Here is a 22,134-nt window from a genome sequence, read left to right on the forward strand (position 1 = left end):
AATTATAAAGCTATGAGCGCTTGTCGCCTTTATCTGAATTATGCATTTTCTATTTTACTTCATTTCATTAGTATTATATTCAAATTTCATATCTAGTTTTTTAGAAAAACACTTGGATTTCAAGTGTTTTCAAGGTTTAACACAATGTAGATGGTTTATACCATTTTGGCTAACATTAGTATTATAGTTCTATGTATTTACAATCGACCGAAAATAAGACAACCTGAACTAATTTTAATACCTATATTATATCAGGGGTAATAACCTGATTTATCTTTAGTCTAAAAATAAAAGTAGGTGGGACCAACTGTCTACTTCATTACAAAATATATCTCTCAGGATAATAATTACGATTAGCCAATTCACACTGATGATAGCCGCATTGTATTTGAAATGTATAAATTATAAGACAAAAAATTTATCAAGTCATTTGATCACAAGTTTGTATGAACTTTATTGATACATTTTGTACCTATATACAATAACAGGTACTTGGAAAATCCAGAATTGAAGCATTTGTTTTTGGAAATTTGGTTTATTCTTGTTTTCGTATTGATGACTTATGCGCTGTATCGAATGCAACGTGGAGGTTCAGGGTGTGTTATAAATCTGTTTCATAGCCCCTAGAGCAACTTTTTACTAAGGTAAGTTTAGATAAATCAACTTATTTTGAGGTGTGTTATACGTGGTAGAGCGTTATCCACACTATTCAGGAACAACATATAAGCCAAAGCCAAGTTGCCGGCCATATGGGGATTTCGAGCCATATGGGGAATGGCATCCTATGTTTTCTTTCTGTAGAAACTCTGAATTTAAATTTAGTGGCAATTTCAAACGATACGAAATGAAGTAAGTAAAATTCAAAAATTTCAAATAGAAAAGGTTTTTTATACTGACTTCGACTTTTGTTGTCAGCTGTAAGCAGCCTATATCAACAATAATCCTAGCGCATTAATTGAGTCTGTATATTATCTACTCTGAAATATCATACAGTATGAAATATGCTCCACATTTTTACGCTCTGGGCGACCATATGAATCTCAAGTTGCATTGGCATACAAAAATTTCAAGTCTCGGATTTTTTGCTAATTGGTACTTTTTTGGCGAATACGATTGGACTAATTATTATTAACAATAAAATTTAAAAACTTGACATGTGGCTTTTTATTTATATTTAGTCTTTTGTATTAAACATCAGATTTATTTTTTAACATTAATATTTCTTTGCAAAATCAAATCAAATCAGAAATATCACAAATCGTAAAAAAATTGGTATACGAAAAAATTATTTTAACTATTTATATTTTGTAAATAATGTCTAGTAAAATTTCATCAGCAGGGAATAAAAATGCCGATCAAGCAAAAGAAAAGTTGTGTAAAAATTTAGTCAAAGACTTGAATGGCGAATTTAGTAAAACAGGCAATAAGTTAATAAAAAAATATGGTGTAGGAAATAATGTAATGAAAAAAGCTGCACTCGAATACTTAAATACTACAGTTAATGAGATGGTTGAAAAAAAATGATAGCTGTCGAATATAAAGATATAAAAGCAGTCCAAAAACAATTTGCAAGGGTTGCTAGAATTATAAATAAAGAAGCAGAAAGAGCCGAAACAGTCCTTCTCACAGCCGATGGTGGGGTTCAACAGTTTTCAGGTTTTGGAAAATTTGGAGAACTTTTACTTGAAAAAAAAAACCGATAACGAAAACAAAGCGATGAATATCATACCTCCCGTTAAGGAAACAGTAACAAAAGGTTTAACTTCAGTTGAAAAATATGGAGACGATTGTGAGAGAATCGATAGATTATATACGGCAGATATCTGTTGTGGTAAATTTAAACTTAAAATGAGACAATTTTGTTGCTGCTGTTGCGATAAATAATTTGAGTGAGATTGTTGCTCGTTTGAGGACTTGTAAACCATGGTATTTCATAAAATATATCTAGAATTTTTACGGGTTAAGCATCTAATAATATGGCAACTTTGGAGATTGGATTACATTATATTGAATGCTTTGAATTTACAAGGAAATTAAAAATATGAAGATGAGCAGGTCAAGAGCTAGTTAGAGATGTGTTTTTATGTAGTTGCCTATATTCATAGATCAATGAATATAATGCTAAATAAAACTAATTGTTTTCAAATAGTTAAAATTTCAAATATCAATCATAAAAACAGTTGTTAATGGTCAAATTAAAAAACATGACAGGTGACTTTTCATTTTGTTTTTTTGTTATTTTATTTATCATCAAATTTATTTTTGATCAATAACATTTCTTTGCAAAAATTTCAAATCTTTTTGGTTTGACATTGACATTTCTCTGTAAATATGCCTTCTCGAAGTAAAGTTACAAAAGTCATAAACACTTATGCGGATCGAGCAAAAGAAAAGTTATTTAAACAATTGATCAAAGATTTAAACAAAGAGTTTAAAGACACTGGTGATAAGTTAATAAAAAAGCATGGTACATCTCAAATAAAAACAAATGCACTTCAAGTATTAAATGATTCAATTGCTGGACATGTTACCAAAAAAATGGAAGCAGTTGACTATAGAGACGCGGAAAAAGTATCCAAACAATTTGTAGATGTTTCCAAAACTATTAACAAAGAAGCAAAAAAAGCCGATATAATTCTTAAAAATGCCGATCAAGTCGCTAAAACAGCAGATACAATTATTTCATCAGTTAGTGCAGGAAATTTTGGTTCGTTTTTTAATAAATTCACTGGTACTAAAGAGCCGGAGCCTGAACAAAAAACTAAGTCGAAGAAGAAAGGCGAAGCCAAGGCTTACAGTACTATTATGGTACCTATTAAAGAGTCATTAGAAAAAAGCACAAAATTAGTAGACAAGTATGCTATGGACGTAGAGAGGATCGATACCATGTACAACCCATCTTCCTGGTTAGTAAAATAAAAATGATGTTTTTTAGAATTAACAAAAAACAATTCATACAGATTTGGAGGAAAAGAGGAAATTATCCATTTTCATACCAAAAAATGAATACTGATCTGATAGCTCTAATGGGAGATTTTTTTTGCCCAAAAACTGAGAGCAAAAGAAAATTTTAGAAAAACGCTACTTTTTTGTCAAAAACGAACCGATTTTTGGTCATATAAGGTTGTTGTTTTTTAAGTTTTCATTTTTCGTGGTAAAAAACTTATATTAGATCTATTATATACTGGTGATAAGAGATTTTAGATGGTGTAAAATCATATCCGAGTATCGCTTCATCTTTTTTAATTAAATTTGATCTTTTTTAGTTTTGTTGATTTTTGCAATTAATAATCTCAACGTTTTTATCATATAGCACAGCAGAGCGTAAGCGTAGATTAGTAAAATGGAAAATTGAAAGGGTAATGTATGATGATGTATGTGAAATGTATATGTTTTTGCTGTGACTATATATACAGGATCTAGTGTTACTAGCTCGAAGGGGCTTTATTTTAGAGATTATCTGAAATCTTTACCTTTCTTATCCTTATAATAAGAAAGAAGCACCTCATGAGTGGGAAATATAACCATATTAATGGAGTCCTGAAAATAACAAAACGACACCTTTAGCTTCTACCAAAGGAAGGGCCATCAAATCTACCTTTTCCCCGATATCAAAAGCATAATTTTCAACTAAAGCCGGTACCTGTACAATTATTTCGACTAAAAATATTATTTTGATTTGCCTAGGTGTGGTAAATTCAAACTTAAAATGAAACAGATGTTTTGTTGTGGAAAACCATAGTTGGATTTGATGAGGCGCATATATACATATATTTGGTATTCTATTGTAACCCTCCTTTCTGAGATCAATATGATGAAGCGATTATTGATATTATGGCGTGGATTTGATACACTTGAATAAACGAGCAGAAATTGCAAAGAAATGTTCTTGATTAAAAAATTGTTTTAAAGTGCATGCATACTTTCGTGCCACATTACGTCGGCTACTGCTAAAGCTAATCGGCTAAAGCTATTGTGATCCATCCTACACCCAAATGTGTATAATATGCAGATTTTATATTAAGTTTATTATTTGGGGGTAAATATTGGAACATGCCGCGGCGCGTAAATAGGCGTGCACTTTTAAGAAATTCAATAGACGAATGTACAATTTATATTTAATAAAAATCATTTAATAAAATGAATTCGCAACGTTTTAAATTAGCTTTTATCTTCGACTCTTCTGTAGAAAAATATTCGACAAAAATTACTGTAATAAACAAAAATATCAGCAAGTTCACAAATCCAAAAAATTTTCTCGGTTTACGAATCCTCGGAAACCTACAGAAGATGAAAAGGGAAGATGCGTTATGGAAAATGAAATTTTTCGAACTTTTCTGTTAATTTGACTTTATTTTGAATCGATTGATGAAAATTCCATCTTTCTATCGTTTTAGATCAGAAAATCGTTAATCGCGCGCTATCTTAACAATTAACAATCAAGCACTTAAAATGCAATTAGGCCAAAAACTTTTACATTTTTTGTTAATTTTGACCCCATTTATATGATAAAATTTTTTCCAAATCGATTTGTCAATATTACTTATTTGTAAAAAATTAGTTTAAACAATATCCAACCGGGTTACCCACCAGCAATTTTTTAAACGGGATCCTGCAAACATTTTCTAAGCGAAAATTAATCATGCTCAATGACGGATTTTGCCGGATTAACAATGCATTATCACTTTATACCCTTTTAAGTAATTTTGGAAATATATTTTTGAAGAAACACCACATGTTAAAATAGTTAAAAGGGTATCATAAAATGGAAAATATATTATGTGTATAAAATCTAAATACCTGAGATCATGTGGAATAGAAACAATACTTCCAGATCGTGTCATCATTTTAACGCACGAATCAATCCCATCATAATATTTAGACTTAGGTAGTAAGAGTGGCGTTGACAAACATTCACCACCATGTAACTTAAATATTTTTATCGCAACTTCTTTTACATTTTCAATTAATGATAATGATTTATCAATAGCAGTACATGATCGATGATCTAAATCTAACGTTTGTACTGTATTCTTTGGATTATTCATATCATATGTAATGTCTTCTGCAAAATTTATGAAAAAAAAAGTAAATAATAAATTCATTTAAACTGATTTAAAAATAGCTTCCTTTTAATTGCTGGGTCCGATTTTAATAGTACCGACTCAATTGTGGGATGTTATAATTTTGACCTCAATATGTTTCTCTCTGTCTGTCTTTGTAGCTTTTAAACGGATGTTTAATATTTTCATTATTTTGGTCCACACTCCTAATTATTACAAAATTTATAGAATTGTTTGAATGCATAAAACTATTAAATTATCAATTGTCCAGTTTTTACATTTCATAGCACACTAGTTATAATGCGATATTATGCTTGACACTTTTGACTTTAACGTATGGGGTTAATAATAATTTGGACTGGACAAATGTCTTCCATTTTGTAAAAAAAACAATATTGTATTTGGACCTTTATTATAAGGCTATTTTTGTTTTAATTAAATCCATAACAAACCTGCTGGTGTTACATCTTGATCAAAACATGATGCTATCAAATATCTGTAGGCCTTACTTTGTGTGTTAGCAAGGGTTCTTCGTAATAAATCTTGTAGTTCACTTTCTTCAATTTGCGGTGGTGGTATGTGTTCAGATTGTAACAATTCTTGAGCTGTTGGTCGTTGACTGGGATCATGATTCAAAAGCCACCTAAATATAACACACACAAAAACTATATTTTTATATAACATCGTATTAAGCCAAGCGCTCACGACACTTTGATTTCCTCACGTGTCTATTCCGTGAAAGTAAGCTTAATTAACAGAAAATATGTCAGGAAATAATAATTCGGTGTCTGATTTAAGTTAATTTATATTTTTCTCATAAAGAGGCCAGTTAATATTTTCTAATAGAGAAAGATCGGTGAGTAGTCACATGAGGTAAACTACCACGTACTTAATCCCACCGAAGCCTCCTGCCATTTGTAAACCGAACTTTTTGGTGCGTTAGCTACGTAATTTTTATATCTACAACTAGTTTTTGGGTTTTTTTTTCCAGATTTAACTTTGAATTCTTATACCATTTTTAGTCCCCTATCTGGTTTACATGTGCATTTATAGATTTCAAAGGTGTGTTTAACAATTAACTAGTGGATTAATTATTAGGGATTAAAAATATGAAAATTTGTGGATAATTTGGGTGCCTTAATAGCACAATTACAGATTGACCCAAAATAGGTCAATAATCTTTGGGTATATAATCAAAATAGGTCAAAGATTATATTTTATTTAAAAAAGTGTACATTTTATTTTAAAAAGTTTAACGACACAATATAAAACTTAAAGTGAATGCTTTATCTTTATGGAAATTTATTCGGTATATGCCGTTATCTTTATAAAAATACAAAAAAAGTAATTATAAATGTATTTTGGTAGAAGTTATTAGCTTTTAAGCTAATGGAACTATTGCTAAAATAAAATTATTCACTTGTATCTTTTAAACATAAATTAATTATATGGTTTTTTGACCGCATTTCTCATTCGAAAGCTATTCCATTACTTCAAAAATCATATTCTAGGAAATTATAATACCTTCTAATTCGGAATAGATTTCACTCACTAGAATGTAGATTTTTTAAGTAAATGGCTTAAAAATCTCTGCAATCGAATGCATTAAGAATATGTGAGAATGACAATAATGTTTGATTTAAAGGCTCAAAATTGTTTTATATGTACGTTTTAAATTCTTTTTCAGTTTATGTATCCATACAAATTTTTAAGAAAAACATCATTGAAAATCAATATAAAATATATTGTTCTTATGGAGAAATCTCAAAAAAGGACATATATTGAAAATTTTTGATAATTTTCTTTTTTTTGTAAGCGTCATTTCTTTTAAAGATAATTAAAAAATTGAATTTCAAAGCCCTTATCCTATCCGCTTGATTTTTGTGGTTTCGTAAATGAGTAAAACTCTTTGGTTCATTGAATGTTGATCTATTTTGATCCTATAACTAAAGTTTACAGCCTACACTATTTAAAAAAAATTATAAATCAAAATTTTCCAGTATTATAAAAATTACCTAATAACAGTAACATATCTTGCATAATGATTTTCGGAAAAATCTGGCGGAAATGTAATTTGTTTGGTACGTAAATTTGCTAGTACTTGAACACGTTCCATTGCCGTTGGTAAAGGTGCATAGGCCATTTCAAACAAAATGATACCTAAACTATAAATATCAACTTTCTGATTATAAATTGCTTTACTGGCTTTTGTATTTAATTCCGGCGCTACATAAAGTGCTGTTCCAACTTTGCCTGTTAAACTTCCATCACCGTGCGCACCGCTATTCGTTATTTGTATTTCCATTGAATAATAACCATCATTAGTGCCTATAAAGACTATTACTTATTAATTTGATAAATGAAAATTGAACCTTTATAAACAAATGAGTAGTATATAAATATATATATATGGATGTGAGGAGAGAGTGGCAGGAAAAAAGGCGCTTATCTGGGCGAGATGTAATCCTCGGTTGTTTCGTACTTTATACTGCGCATCAGGCTGTCTTTTCAATCACGGGCACTTATAGATCGGCTTAGAAAGTGTGACGTCCTTATATATATGTTCTTGAATCTAACCTCATATCTTTTTCTAATGCTATGTATAACCTCTAATCTCTGGTCTACTGCATTGATAAAAGCAAAACGTTTAATGAATTTTTCGTGTTATATTTCTGTAATTATGGAAAACCATTAAACGTCTTTCAGCTGTTTTGCATAAATATTTTGTAAAACAACTAACGGTTGTATAAAACAGATCAGCTGATTCGACAATCAATCTGCGACACATACATATAAAAAAAGATTTTATACGAAAATGGTACTAAAGCAGTTCTCTTTCAATTAATTGTTAAATTTGTCAAAATTTTCATATAAAGATTTCAAAATCTTCAAGGTTCTTGCATTTACTTGCAATACTTACCTTGTGAACTTTTATTTATGCCAGCTAATCTAGAATTTGGAATAATATTCGATGTAGCCAGTCCGAAATCACCAATTTTGACATGATCATTAGAATCCAAAAAAATATTTACAGGTTTTAAATCTCTATGAATCATACCCTGTTGATGAATATGACTTAAACCTTAAACAATTATTTGATTTAATTACTATTCGTGATTTTAATCTTGCTAAAATAAACTTACCATCTACAATTTCTCGAAATAATCTCCACACGCGGTCAACGTCTTTGTTTAAGCCTTTATCAATTGCTGTTCTACAATACCAAAACAAACAAAAAATTATTTAGATAAGGTCACGCTTATAATTTGTCATTATTTGCGATTCACAATCAATGCTTAAATATTTTCTTGTAGATTGTAGTATTGTCAAAATTATTCAAATATAAAATAAAGCAAATTTACGTCTGTTCGAAATAAGTTTTTTTTGGTGTTGACTTAGACGCAGGTAGAGGGAGCAGAAGGCACCAATTTTTTGAATAGATATGTTTTGCTTTTGTGTTTTAATTAAAATTACTGAGAAAAATAACATTCTATATCGGGACAAGGATACTAACATTATTATCTTTTTTTGTTTAAAAAAGAAACTCTTTTTTGCTTTTTTTTTATAAGGAACAACTTTCTTTTTTAAATTAGTCTTCAATCTCATGTCGCTATGAGTTATAAACACGAGTTGTATTTGTATAAGGACTAGCAACTAAGGTCTAAGTCAAACCCAAGGTCTTTTTCGGATGTACATCTTTGAGCCCAATAATTTGGATGTTATACACTAATTGTTCACGAATTAAAATATTATAAAAAATTTACCGTAAAGTACTTTTTTCACAAAATTCCATTTGAATATACATAAATTGTATTTCTCGACCATTTTGACTGCTATTAATTTTCTCTGGTGTCATGTTAACAGTTTTTGGATTTGCTTTTAAATCTGAATTAATTGATTGTTCCAAATCGTTTCCACTGCTAATATTCTCTTTTTCAAATTCAATTCCATCCGATGAATCATTTGCACTTGCAGTAGTAGTTGGTCTAAAATTTATTAGATTATTTTAAAATGCAATAAATTAATTTTAACTTATTCATTTTACCCAAAACAACTCCAATCGTCATCATCATCATCATCACTTGATTCGTCGTCATCACTTGACTCTGATGGTTCCACTGATTGATTTATTTTACTTTTACTTTCATAACTAATAGACCATTCAACGCCACAATTTATTGGTAATTTTTCCATTTCATCTACAAACTTTAAATTTTAAAACATTTCAGTAACATTAACTGGAAATTCATAATATAATAATTTGAAAAAAAATATTAAAAGACATATAAAAATTAAATCAAAATGAAGACAGATATTTTAAAATAATAGTTTTTTTCTTATCTCCAATTTTACAGAGACAAAACGGCGGACGATTGAAGTATCAAGCAACAATAGTACACTTTTTTGCTATTTTTTTTAAAAACTTGAAATTAATTTGAAAAAAGAGGAGATTAAATTAACTTGCAAGTGTAATGGGAGGTTTGATTTAAATTCCTCTTACTGAATAATTGAATGATTTTATTAGTTTAAAGACTAGTGCAAGGCGTAAATTAAGTATTGGTCATGTAATTTTTATTAATAGCCGTTCGAGATACAGCTTTTTTCACGATTTAAAGGCGTTATATTATCATGGGAGCGTAAATGCTGAGTAATATTCATGCTGCTACGAGTATTCCACAACTATTATTACGACTGTTTAAGATTTATACTTACACCTTTCAAATCATTGTTTGTTTTTTTCTTGGGTACATCCATTGATTCATCGTCAACAGTTTCGGGACTTGTTTTATCATCTGATGCAGCTGTTTCCATAATAGCACTTTCAATCCATGAATTATAATATCGTACAACATTTTCATGATTTAAACGCGACAACAATTTAACTTCTCTTGTAATTTTCTTATTCAATTGTTTATTACTTGGATTCAATCGGATACGTTTGATTGCATAACAACCACCATCAAGACGATTTTTCACCTATTCACAAGAAAATTAGTCTGTGACACAAATTCACCGACTGACTTACGGTATTTCAGCATGATTTATATTAAATTAAATCATTCTTAAGACTTAGGGAATATGAGCTAGGGATTCAAAATCCTGCCGGATGATTCTTTTGTTTACGCCAAAATGTGGAATTTTTTAAAGAACACTATTATAACAGATCGGACTAGGAGTTACAAAGATAACTGTGTCCACATAACACGATTCGTTAATTTAAGGTCATAATATTTGGTGGCACCATAAATTTTTGCATACTTACTCTTAAGTATCACAATTAAGAATAAATCGAAAGACCTCGATCTTTTCGTTATCGTATTTTTTACTTACAAAAATATAAGGGCTAAGTCTATATATATAGTTAAAAAGATATTATACCTTTAAAACATCACCAAAAGCTCCACGACCTAGCCATTTTAATATTTCAAATTCATTTTGAATGCGTGATTGTCCACCAATTTGAATTGGTATGAATCCTTGTATATCACCACTATCATCGTCATCTTCCGCATCTCCTGCTGAATTCGAGTCATCGTTAGATTCTTTAGCACCTGATGGCGTTGAATCTAAAGTTCTGGCTGGTGAACATCGCTCCATCCGCGCACGAATAAAATTATGTTTTAATAGTTGAGTTGTTGTCCAACGGGTACGTTCATCTTGCGCGAGACATCTTTTAAAAATATTTTTATAATAAAAATATATATCGATACTTTATTGCATTTCCGACATCATTATATGAGATCATAATATATAAGCTAGTTTTGTTAATACATATGAATATTGAAACTTCATTTGAGGTTTGGGCCCTGGGGCTACATACCATATTAAATAAGTTTGTAGTTAAATATGTATAACTAAAATAACTGGGTGTCCTAAAAGAAAGCGTTTTAGAGAAACTAATTGGTATACTAAGCATAATTAAGGCGCATAAGAATTTTTACAGGTATATTTATTTATCAATGACAACATATTCTGATTGGAACCCAGACTACAACATTTTTAAACCAATGGATATAAAAGCTTCAATTAAAACAGTCGCCTAATAAATAATAGTTTAAAAAAACTAAAAAAACACGCTTTTATAGCAAATCGAACTAAAAACTTAAAAATAATTTTTAATAACAAAGAGTTTATATTACCGTAGCAGAAGGTTATACAATCAATCATAATTAATTACTTAAAAATAAAAATATAATAAAATTTAAGTTACAAACAGAATTATTAAATTCAGAGTGAAAAGTCGTGGGGTGCTTGACATATTAAAGGTTATACAATCATTCTATTGGCAACTATCTATGAGTGGAGAGTTATGGAAATGTAGTGAAATGCACCCCACGCTTTTCACTCTGAATTTAATAATTCTGTTTGTAACTTAAATTTTATTATATTTTTATTTTTAAGTAATTATGATTGATTGTATAACCTTCTGCTACGGTAATATAAACTCTTTGTTATTAAAAATTATTTTTAAGTTTTTAGTTCGATTTGCTATAAAAGCGTGTTTTTTTAGTTTTTTTAAACTATTATTTATTTTATACTTTTTAGTACGATTTATTAATTAGTTTTTTGTGGATATGTGGTATTAAAATGTATCGCGAACTAGCTCTGTCCCTTTCACTCTCATAGAGGATATATGAAAAGAATATATTTATCCTGGCGGCCCTAACAAGGATAATGGGAAATTATTAACGAATTATTGCATTGTCACCGGTTCTTGAGACGTATGCAAAGTTTCAAGTTAATCAGATGTTTAGAAACCGGTGAAAATCGTGCTCAAAGATTCCGTTACATAGTTTCATACATACATACAAACAAACAAACATACAGCCCAAGCTTATAAAAGCGTGTTAAAAAAAGCGAGAATCTACCTTATCACGATGAATTTTAAGAAGCACCATGAAGGTAAATGAATGTAAATATCAATAGGAAAATACAAGTGGAAGTGAAAGGGACCGTTATACCTTTACAAATCACAATATACAGAACAAAAAAAGTACATACTTGTTTAAAAAATCACGCAATTCAAATGGTAATTTAGCTGGAATTTTTGGTGATTTTTCATGGTCGTGCTCGTCGATTGAATAACCTCGCATTAAAGATAACAATAATAATCCAAATTTGTAAACGTCAGTTTTCTTCGAATAATTTTTATGTTGATTTTGTACATGTATGCCAAACTCATATAATCGTCGATCTAAACTATAATCTGACAGTTTAATCACACCTAAAACACATTCAACAAATTTTATTTTAAATTAAAAAAAAAAAAAATTATTCTAGGTCTTTTTTTTACGTATTTTGATTGAAACCAATTTTGAAAGGTAATATGTATTCATGTATTTATACTTTACTGAATACATGAGCATTCCAGTCCATATAACTAATGAAATTAATATCATGTGCAGGATTCAAAGTTTTATAGTATAAAAATATGTGCAATATGACTACACCGGGCTGCAAAAATTTCACCAACAAAACTTTTTGAGTCATTTTTTCGGTTCGTTAACCGCTTTCGACTCATTTTTAGTTTCATAAAACGCAAGAATGGCCGTTTTGATAATTAAGAATCAATTTAAAAAAAATGAAATTTTTAAATCTTCCAATATTCGTCCTCGAACATCCTACTATAAATTGAAAACAATGGGTGGCATTTTTTCGAAACTTTTGGAACTTTTTTATGAATCGAAAGTGGTAAACGATAGATGAACACTTAAAATTAGAAAATTGTCATTGATGAAAAAAGAATTATTTTTTTCGAAATATTTTTCCGCAAACCGTACAGTTTAGGTAAAGACGGACTGAAAAGTTTTAATCCTAAAATTATTTGTTTATATCAAAATTGTTATTTCGTATAATTGTTTCTTGTTTTTCTATAGAGGCCATTTTTGTACAAATGGAATGAACCAATGTTTATCAGTTATGAATCAAGATTTTAAATTGAACATGAAAACTTTAATCGAATTCGATGCTGGTATAAGATGTGTGCTTTTGAAATTAACATTTTTCGCTTGAGGCATTTTACTAGATTAAATTTATGGAGTTTCAAGCACATGTCAACTTAAAAAAGACATCCTGTATACATATTATGATTAATTAGTGGTTTAGTATTTTAAGTTTGCAAGAATTTAGACCAATGTTTATACATTTAATTATAATTATTTTAAACAGTTTAGATATTTTAAAGAAACGAATAAATAATTGAATTTCCTCGATTGTTTAGTATTTTTGATTTTTAGAAATATACTTACCAAATTTATCAATAAAAACACATGAACTTCTAATATCTCGATGTAAAACATTGTTTTTATGTAAGAAATCCAATGCATTTAAAACTTCTTCAGCGATATAACGCAACATGTCACATTCCATTGCAAAGTTTTCACTTAAATAAATTGAATTTACCGAAATTCCTAAAAATATACAAATGCATATTGTTTACATTCACAACTCACGTATAAACACTTTGTTTAGCGAATCTGCACAAATTAGATGCAAAAGTCTTTCAATTAAATTATCTGAAAATTTTATAGAAGGTGCAACATCTTAACAAGCATGGCCAAAAGTGTCAATGGTCGCAAAGTATTCTAATGATCAGATTTTGAGATATATTTGGAAGTTGGATATATTTGGAAGAAATATAGGAAAATAAACGTTTATGGGGCCGTAGGTATGGCGAAATAATTCTGAGTAATCTAGAGTAGGCATTCAATTTTTTATAACAAAAAATGTGTTCTTATAAACTGTAGCTCCAGTACCAAAATGAAATTTTTATTTTGAATATTAGTGATAGCATCCAGTATATAAAGGATAAAATTATTTTACATACCAATGATATATTCCTGTAGGATATAAACCATAACACTGTCATTTTCTTGAACGTATTTGATATTTAAATAATTAACAAGATTACGATGTCGTAATTTTGTCAGAAAATTCAATTCATGTTCCATGTTTGCAATAAATTTCATACACTGTGATAAATCATTTACCAAAAAATTTGTAGAATTAGATTTGTTATTGATGTCACGTGGGCTTGCAATATCACGAGGACTGTGTGTTTTGATTTTAAATTGCCATTCGTTTACTGTGACCATATCACCAGTGGTCACATCTAAACCAGCATATAAGGTATTTCCACGTTCTGAATGACCTTTCAAAATATTAATAAACAATAATTAGTTGTTGGTTTTCTACCCAGAACAATAAATTCTAAGATATCGTGTCATCGAATTCGAATCAATTTATATACGTTTCGTTTACATTCTGTTTATATGAAATAGATATAATAATAGATATAAATGATTTATTCAGTAATGCAACATCTTAGCTTGGTAAATAATTTTATTTTAATTTTAAGAGTAATATTTTATTATTTGTTTTAGGGTGCTGCAGTGATTTTATGTTATTTAATTTTTCGTATTTTGGTAATTTATTTTTAATTTTAAGAGGTTTAAGTAATGCTACTGAAGAGGAGTCTCAGCCTATCTAATTAATAACAGTACCGGTCTAGCTAATTAAGAATAATTTTATAATCTAGCTAAATATTTTTATTGTGGGTCCTGAAGGGGATAAATTTTAACATTTGATAAGAAAGATAATTAAATTGTAGCAAATTTTATGACAATATCTTTAGGTAATACATCAAAATAGGACAAACCGGGACAACTGAGTACAAACGCTCAATTACTAAATCAAGGCCTGGATATATTATTAATATAAAGTTTATTTTTTTGGAGGTAATTGAACTATTATTTATTTATTTACACTGTTTTTAATTCCACAACTAGTTTCGATTTCTTTAAAATCCTCTTCAGATATCTTAAATTACATGCAAATAAATTACGCCGAAATGCGTAAAAATAACGAATCCTGTATGAAAAAATTTTTTCACTAACAACATAACGATGTCTAAAATTATTTCATACATTATCAAAAAAACGCCCAAAAACACTGATACTAGCTAGATTTGCGACTGTGACTCTCCTAGTTGAGCTAGAGAGATAAGTGTGCTATCATTTTAAGCCCTTGTATATAATACACAATGCAATATAAGATAAACGAGGGCATTTTTCTGAATCAAAAATCAAAACTTGAAATATTCTATCTATACATATACAAAGTATACACTCACAGTATATTTATAAATTGTTTGTTGTGTTTATCTTTTTAACAAGACGGGCAAGAACCATTTTCTTGGTACCAAAAAATATGTGTCAACACGTTGTTAAACTGTCATGCTTATAACAAATGACTGCAAATTTTGTGTATCATCGTTAATATCGAGCTTCAAGTGTCAGTACTTTTGATTATTTTACTATTAGTTCCCTCTTCAGAAAATCGCAGTTAAAACTGACAAATTTTTATTATTTTCACTGAACAATTTTTGTCAGAGAGCCTAACGGATAATCTTAAAAAGTAACAAAAAATCATTATTTACCTATACACCGGCCCCTGTAAATTTGTCTTTCTCCCTTATTTGTAAACAAAAATAATTTTGTGCCACGATGTTCACAATGTGATCCGTCACTACTCTCCGAAGTACTTTGGCAACGTTTTCTAAAATATATATTGTTTTAATATAATTTTGGGTTTTAATTTTAAAAATAAATAAATTTATAGATACCTACCTTGAATAAGAACGAGTACGCTCCAAAGCAGGATTTACCATGTATGCATCCCCCTCTGATGTACGCCGCTGATCACGTTTTATTTTCGGTTCAGATCGTAACATCTCTTTACGCCGTTGTATTTCATTTTTCATTTCTTGTCTCTAAAATAGTTTATTCATTTATAATCGATTGGCTAAGCGACAGTTGCTTTACAATTATGACTAATTAAATAAGTAAAAAATTAGCGGCATATTAATTAGTTTTGAGTAATAAATAATGAGTCTGTGACTCTTTTAAAATACAATGCACACGTAAAATCATCACTCGCTGAAAAATGAATGGCTTTGGTAAACATACGAGTTTAAAAAAATTGACTTGCATGCTGCTTTCTTCAAACAAGATAAAAAAAAACACATAAATAGATAAACTTAAAAAGCACATTTCGTGAAAATTGTTTTTTGAAATAATATTAATAACAATCGATTATTAATTAATAAAAAAAGCAAATAAATTTCGAGTTAATCAATGAATTTAGTTTCTTTAGTAATTTTAAAGTAAAATTTAGCAGTTGTTAATCGATTTCAAAAAACAGAAGTCTTCGTTTTTCGTGCATAAACGAATATGGGTATGGTGTGAGAATTAAATGAAAAGTCGCCTGAAAAGTGCAATCACTCTTATTTTCCCTTTCCACGTTCACTCAAATATTTAGTATGTTCATAATGGTTAATAAATCTACTGAACAAAGGACCCCACACGATTAGATAGGAAAAGCTCAAATATTTAAATTTTAGCCTCGTTTTTAGCTTCGAAAATAGCCTTTTTTGGAGTTTTTCCAAACATTAAACTGTTAATATCTCGAAAATGGTAAAATTTACGAAAAAATCACAAGGGGCTCATTTATGTGAAATGACCCAAAAAGCTAGGGTAATTGAAAACAAAATAATTACCTCTTGATCTTCCTTTTTCTTCATAGCTTGTAATATCTGCTGTTTTTGTTTTTCCTGGCGTCCATACATTTCATCCCAAAAGCTTTCGTACTCATGTTTACAACTATGTAAATGTAAAAATGTTTTTACATGTTGTGTTAATTCAAAAATCATCACTTCACCTTTTTGTTCCTTTGTTAATTTTATTAATTCATCCTTTAATAATCGTATTAATTCGTTTGATAAGCCTCGGCTGTTTTCTAGCATTATTTGTGGTTCACTGAAAATATCCAAATATTGTTTCTTATTATTTTAAGATTTAATCTCAAGAAATACTGTTCACTAGTTCAATTTTATGTACGAAGACTGGGAATATTCGAGAAAATGAGATCGAAAGTGTTGACCCAAGACACTTTAATTTTATTGTAGGCCATACTCTTACTCTGCGTATTTACTGATGCGTCAACATTCCGCAAACTTTGGAATACGTTAAACAAATAGTAAAATTACGACACATGCTTGTCATGTATTTAGGAAATTTGAAAAAATTTAAGAAATACAGGAAATATTTTCTTTAACCGAAAGCTTCCAGTATAAAATAAAAAAGGACAGACCGTAACTAATGGCTTCCGGTCGTCGTATTAAAAACCCAATAAAACCATTTCTATTCTTGTTCATTTTTTGAAAAATTATCAAGACCAAAATTATAGAAAATTAATTTTCTTTTAACTTTTTCCCTGGAAAATTGATATTGGAAACGATAATCGTAAAAATTTTTGTCTTCTTTTCCTATTTTTACCTGCTCTATGGATTTCCGATTGTAAAGCATGTAATACTTTATTAAATAAATATTTGACGCCAAAATTCATCAGGTGTTTTTAAAAACACTGTTGAGAAGAAAAAGTAAATTGCAATTATGCGTTATGCATTACGCATAAAATAGACTAAATTGTGTTTAAAATTATCAAATAGTGTCTAAATGAAGAAAATGTTTCTTACAAAGTTAATTAAAATTTTTTTAACAATAAAAGTACCTATACTCTTGTAAACTTAACTTACACTTTAATTTAACCTTTTCGATTGCTTCAAGTGCATTAGAATAATAAATGCCTTACACTTTCAAACTTATTCTGTTTAATTATTAAATTTTTAATTTCACCTGAAAGGAATATTAACAAATATTAAAAAACTAATAAACGTCATACAATATCAACCTTTATTTACACTTTAATCAATATTTAGATGTATCATTCTTATACATTGCCACTATTTAAGGAAATTAAAAAAATATATTTTAGCATATAGCATTCCTCTGTTTTTAATAATACTAAACTTAAATATTTGATATAAGTATTATCAAAGATAAAAAATGATAACTCTAGATTATTCGAATTAAATTTCGATTTTTGCAAACCGTTAAAAATTCGCAACGAACAACATTCATTATTTATTAGAGTAATTACGATTAGCTAATTCATACTGATGATCATATGGTAGTCGAAATACGTATTTATATAATAAAAAAATTAATCCAGGAAATTGGGGCAAAAATCCAAACTTAATTAAATATTTGATTTGAATTTGAGAGCCTACGCCTCCATCTCGCCGCCTTGTAAAGAGAGTTACGGGGCTTGTGGCTCAAAGGACCTCGCACATTTAACTTTGTATTTGACTTTTGATTAAAATTTCTTGAAATTTTAGCTACAGCACGATATTATCATCCTGATAAAAAGGTCGAACTGGTGAAGCCCATTAAAATTTTTCGTTTCGGAATTATACCCTTTAAAATAATCAAAAACCAAGTAAAGATTAATCCATATTTCTATACGAATTAATCATACGAGTAGATGTAGCTGAATACATACAACTTTATGCATTAAATGTTCAATAATAACGTATGCCTGTTTTTAACGCTGCATTCCCGTTTTTTTCTTAGAGTACAAAATTTTGAAAAATAAAAAATATACATAATTTATTCGTACTGAAATACGAAACTCGATTTTTGGCTATTTGAAGGGGAATAATTCTCAAGCAATTGGTTTTAGATGGTCTTTTAAAATTTTGATCAGGATGACAATATCGGCTTGTAACTAAGGTTTGAGTTTTTGATAAATATTGTAGAGTAGAAAAACTTTGCTTCCCAACAGAAGTATTTAAAAATCGCAAATTTATAAATTTTTGTATTCATTATTTTGCAGATATTCTTATAGTACTTTTACAATCAGAAATTCAGTAAAGCAAATAAAATAAGATTTTTTGATAAAAGGAACAGGAATGAAAATATAGCGTCTCTTGCGTTTTTAAATATAGTGATCGGTAGCCATTAGTTACAATAAATTTCATGTTTTAATTCAGGTATTATACCTTCACGAATGCCCTGACATTTAACATAAATTAGTAAAACAGTTCAGCAAAATCCCAGCCTCGTGCAAGCAAGTTAAGAATTACCATCATAATGAAAAATGGCCGATGACCTGGCACGTATATACATGCAACTGTAAGAACATCCAGGCAATTTTTTTCTATTTATTTAAAAACATATTAAAGCAGTTTTGTAAAAGCACGTTAATTTTAGTATTTTTATAACTTTTTCGCAAGTTTACGGATGATGACGCATCCACGAAACGATTTTCCGGTTTTGATTTTCTTTCTGGTCTAAAATATTAATTTGCAAAATAACCTTGTCCTACGCAGGAATCTCAGCTGAAATGAGACAAGCTAAAGTCCAATACACTTGATTTAGTACAATGATCGATCTTTAGTAGTTTTTATAATTAAATCGGTCGCAATTTTCTCATTTATCGCGGACAAATATAATAATGAAGGGTTCATATCCTATTTCTATAAATGATATCTATACAAGATCTATATTATAACTTCCATCGCTATGGTAACTAGTTACATAAAAATGTTCAATGTGATATGATATTAAGGTGCCTCATAAAGGCGTTTGATTTTTGGATCAATTACTGCCAGTTTGACATTAGTTTATACTTTATATTTGAGCGTCAAGCTATGTCGAGTCAAACCGACAGTAATAGACGCCAACTTCAAATATTTGATGTTAATGTAAATTACTTTCACTGTCAATGTGACATGACTCAACGCTCAATCTAGGCGTCAATGAACACGCATTTTTATTGTATTGGATACTAAGGTTCTTTAAAAGGAATTAATAAAAATAGTATCCAATTCAATATTCTAGAAATTATAGTATATCAAATCAACTACTAATATAATAAAACTGTTGATTATATTCTCTTTAAAATATACGACATCTTACACATTAGGATATTCTTCTCCGCATTTTACGTGTAAATCGACTTTTGAGTGATTCTCTTGTAGACCTGAGCTGCCCTGTTGCGGCAATAATGTAATACGAACTTCCAATGGGGTCCATTGATTCCAAGCTGTTTTTTTACGTAAATCAACTAAATCTGATCCAAATATAGCCTAAAATATAAAAAAATGAAAAATAAAACAGAGTTCAAATTTGTTTTATAAAAAGTAAATCGGTTTTTTATATAAACTTATAAAACCTGTAAAACTTGAAATTCGTTGTCTTGTCGCTCTTGATTCGTTTCAACATAAGACATAATTAGGCCAACATTTTTAATTTAACAATGTTTTTGAAAATTTCTACTATATTACTTTATGGTTTTATTTTAAATGTGTGGAATATAGAATATATACAAAATTGTAACCTCAAATACAAATATTGTGTGCGCAAGAATACGCTATCCATTATTGTAGGACTAATCCAATATTTTTTTGATGGACTCATTCATCAAATTATAGCTGTGAATATACATAATACATGAGTATACATTTGTTACTGCTAAGTTTTTATAGCATGTATATATGAAATATACATAGTATATTAAGTTTAGTTCCAAGTTTGTAACGCTTAAAAATAACGATGCTACGAGAAAAATTTTTGTATAGGTGTTCATAAAATCACCTAATTAGTCCATTTCCGGTTGTCTGTCTGTCTGTCGTCTGTCGTCTGTCCGTCTGTCATCACGATTACTCAAAAACGAAAAGATATATCAAGCTGAAATTTTTATAGCGTGCTAAGGACGTAAAAAGTGAGGTCGAGTTCGTAAATGAGCAACATAGGTCAATTGGGTCTTGGGTCCGTAGGACCCATCTTGTAAACCTTGTTAGAGATAGAACAAATTTTAAATTTAAAAAATATTCCTTATAAAAAAAAGCAATTTTTGTCTGAAACATTTTTCGTAAACATCACAGTTTACCCGTGAGAGCGCAAATTATGCGCAAGTTGTATAGTATGTATTTATTATATGGCAATGTCAGTTATATATGTATGACATGTATAGGTATATGTGTAAGGTGACAGTGTAATCAATACTCTCTATACATGGCATTTCAACAATTAACTCAGTCAATTGTTTGTTTTCACTTGTTTTAATTAATGATGAATTAAAAATATTCTTAGGCCCTGCTGTATTAGTTAATTTAAAAAAATAATATGCTTGCAACAATAAATCAATAAAAATGTACTCATAAAAAGTAAAGGCTCAATATAAAATCTATTAATACAAAAATTTTAAATTTAATCTGCGAATTGGCATGCAAAGAATAATTCGTTAAAATATGAAACGGTTTATCATATCAATAATCATTCGTCATATTATTATGAAATATTTATTATATTTAAATCTTTCTCAGATTCTCACTCGAACTTGAGATATATAAACTTCGCAGATAAACCACAGACCATTTAGAAGTAGGTATATATACTTTCAGTTGCTCATGACGTCTTATGTCTCGTTCAATCGACAAAATCACTAGGCTGGTCAACCTTTCTTGGCCAATCGTCGAGTGCAAGTAAGTTTTTATTAAATTACCTATCAAATAGTCTTTTCAACTTGACTCTTTAATCTAATTCAGCCCAGCTCTTTAGTCTAATTCAGCCCAAAATTAAGTAGCATTAATATCTGCTGAATGTTTGATACTCAAATTAGCGGCATGTTTTTTCTTCAGCTGAATAAATAGCAATCTATTGTTAAAATATTAAAAAGGTGGTGAATGTTGTAAAGTTTCTTGAATCACCATGTGAATCATTTTATCAATTGCGTTATACATATCAATATTAAAACTCGCGTCTCGCACTCCCGCGGTGCTTGCTTGTACCCGACCGTCATTCAGTCTCCGAGTGAACGCAACGTATCGTAAACGTATCATCAATCAAGTTTTATGTAGGTACATATGCGTTGGAATCGAGCACCAGAGGCGCAGCGGAAACTTATAAGGAGCAAATCGAAAAAATTATAGTCCTGCCTGGTTGGGCCATTCTTGCGTCCCCAGAGTCTACGCCCTGTGCCTGGGCACTCGTGACACCGCCCTATTTTCGGTACTGCATTTGCATAAATATTTTTTGAGTAGCAGATTCACTAAAATACCGAGCTGTTGCCACAAGGAAAATCATTTTGCATCGAGCAACCAATAACTTAGAATAGCAATACGTCAATATAGGCTTGAACTGGGGTTTTTGTACAAAATACTGATCAA

General features: G+C 29.4%; 1 protein-coding gene and 1 long non-coding RNA gene across 2 annotated transcripts in view; one reads left to right on the forward strand and one right to left on the reverse strand.

Annotated features, from left to right (window-relative positions):
• The window catches only part of LOC123292739 (eIF-2-alpha kinase GCN2), a 31,360-nt gene extending 11,033 nt beyond the window's left edge, over positions 1-20,327 (reverse strand). Inside the window, exons 1-17 of the mRNA XM_044873453.1 lie at positions 20,139-20,327; positions 19,883-20,052; positions 16,621-16,879; positions 15,692-15,834; positions 15,502-15,620; positions 13,891-14,214; positions 13,313-13,474; positions 12,066-12,288; positions 10,443-10,734; positions 9,777-10,040; positions 9,109-9,269; positions 8,828-9,049; positions 8,207-8,277; positions 7,984-8,145; positions 7,079-7,391; positions 5,516-5,706; positions 4,801-5,065 (exon numbers count right to left, since the gene is read on the reverse strand). Of these exons, the coding sequence (XP_044729388.1) occupies positions 4,801-5,065; positions 5,516-5,706; positions 7,079-7,391; positions 7,984-8,145; positions 8,207-8,277; positions 8,828-9,049; positions 9,109-9,269; positions 9,777-10,040; positions 10,443-10,734; positions 12,066-12,288; positions 13,313-13,474; positions 13,891-14,214; positions 15,502-15,620; positions 15,692-15,834; positions 16,621-16,879; positions 19,883-20,052; positions 20,139-20,195 (3,398 nt within the window). The 5' untranslated portion in view covers positions 20,196-20,327. The remainder of the gene's footprint in view (positions 1-4,800; positions 5,066-5,515; positions 5,707-7,078; positions 7,392-7,983; positions 8,146-8,206; positions 8,278-8,827; positions 9,050-9,108; positions 9,270-9,776; positions 10,041-10,442; positions 10,735-12,065; positions 12,289-13,312; positions 13,475-13,890; positions 14,215-15,501; positions 15,621-15,691; positions 15,835-16,620; positions 16,880-19,882; positions 20,053-20,138) is intronic.
• LOC123292026 lies at positions 2,683-4,145 on the forward strand. The gene is made up of 2 exons (XR_006534991.1): positions 2,683-2,906; positions 3,688-4,145. It is a non-coding gene; the product is annotated as an uncharacterized LOC123292026 (long non-coding RNA).
• Positions 20,328-22,134: the final 1,807 nt, after the last annotated feature.

The sequence above is a fragment of the Chrysoperla carnea genome, chromosome 2 (genome assembly GCF_905475395.1).
Source record: "Chrysoperla carnea chromosome 2, inChrCarn1.1, whole genome shotgun sequence".
NCBI lineage: Eukaryota > Metazoa > Arthropoda > Insecta > Neuroptera > Chrysopidae > Chrysoperla > Chrysoperla carnea.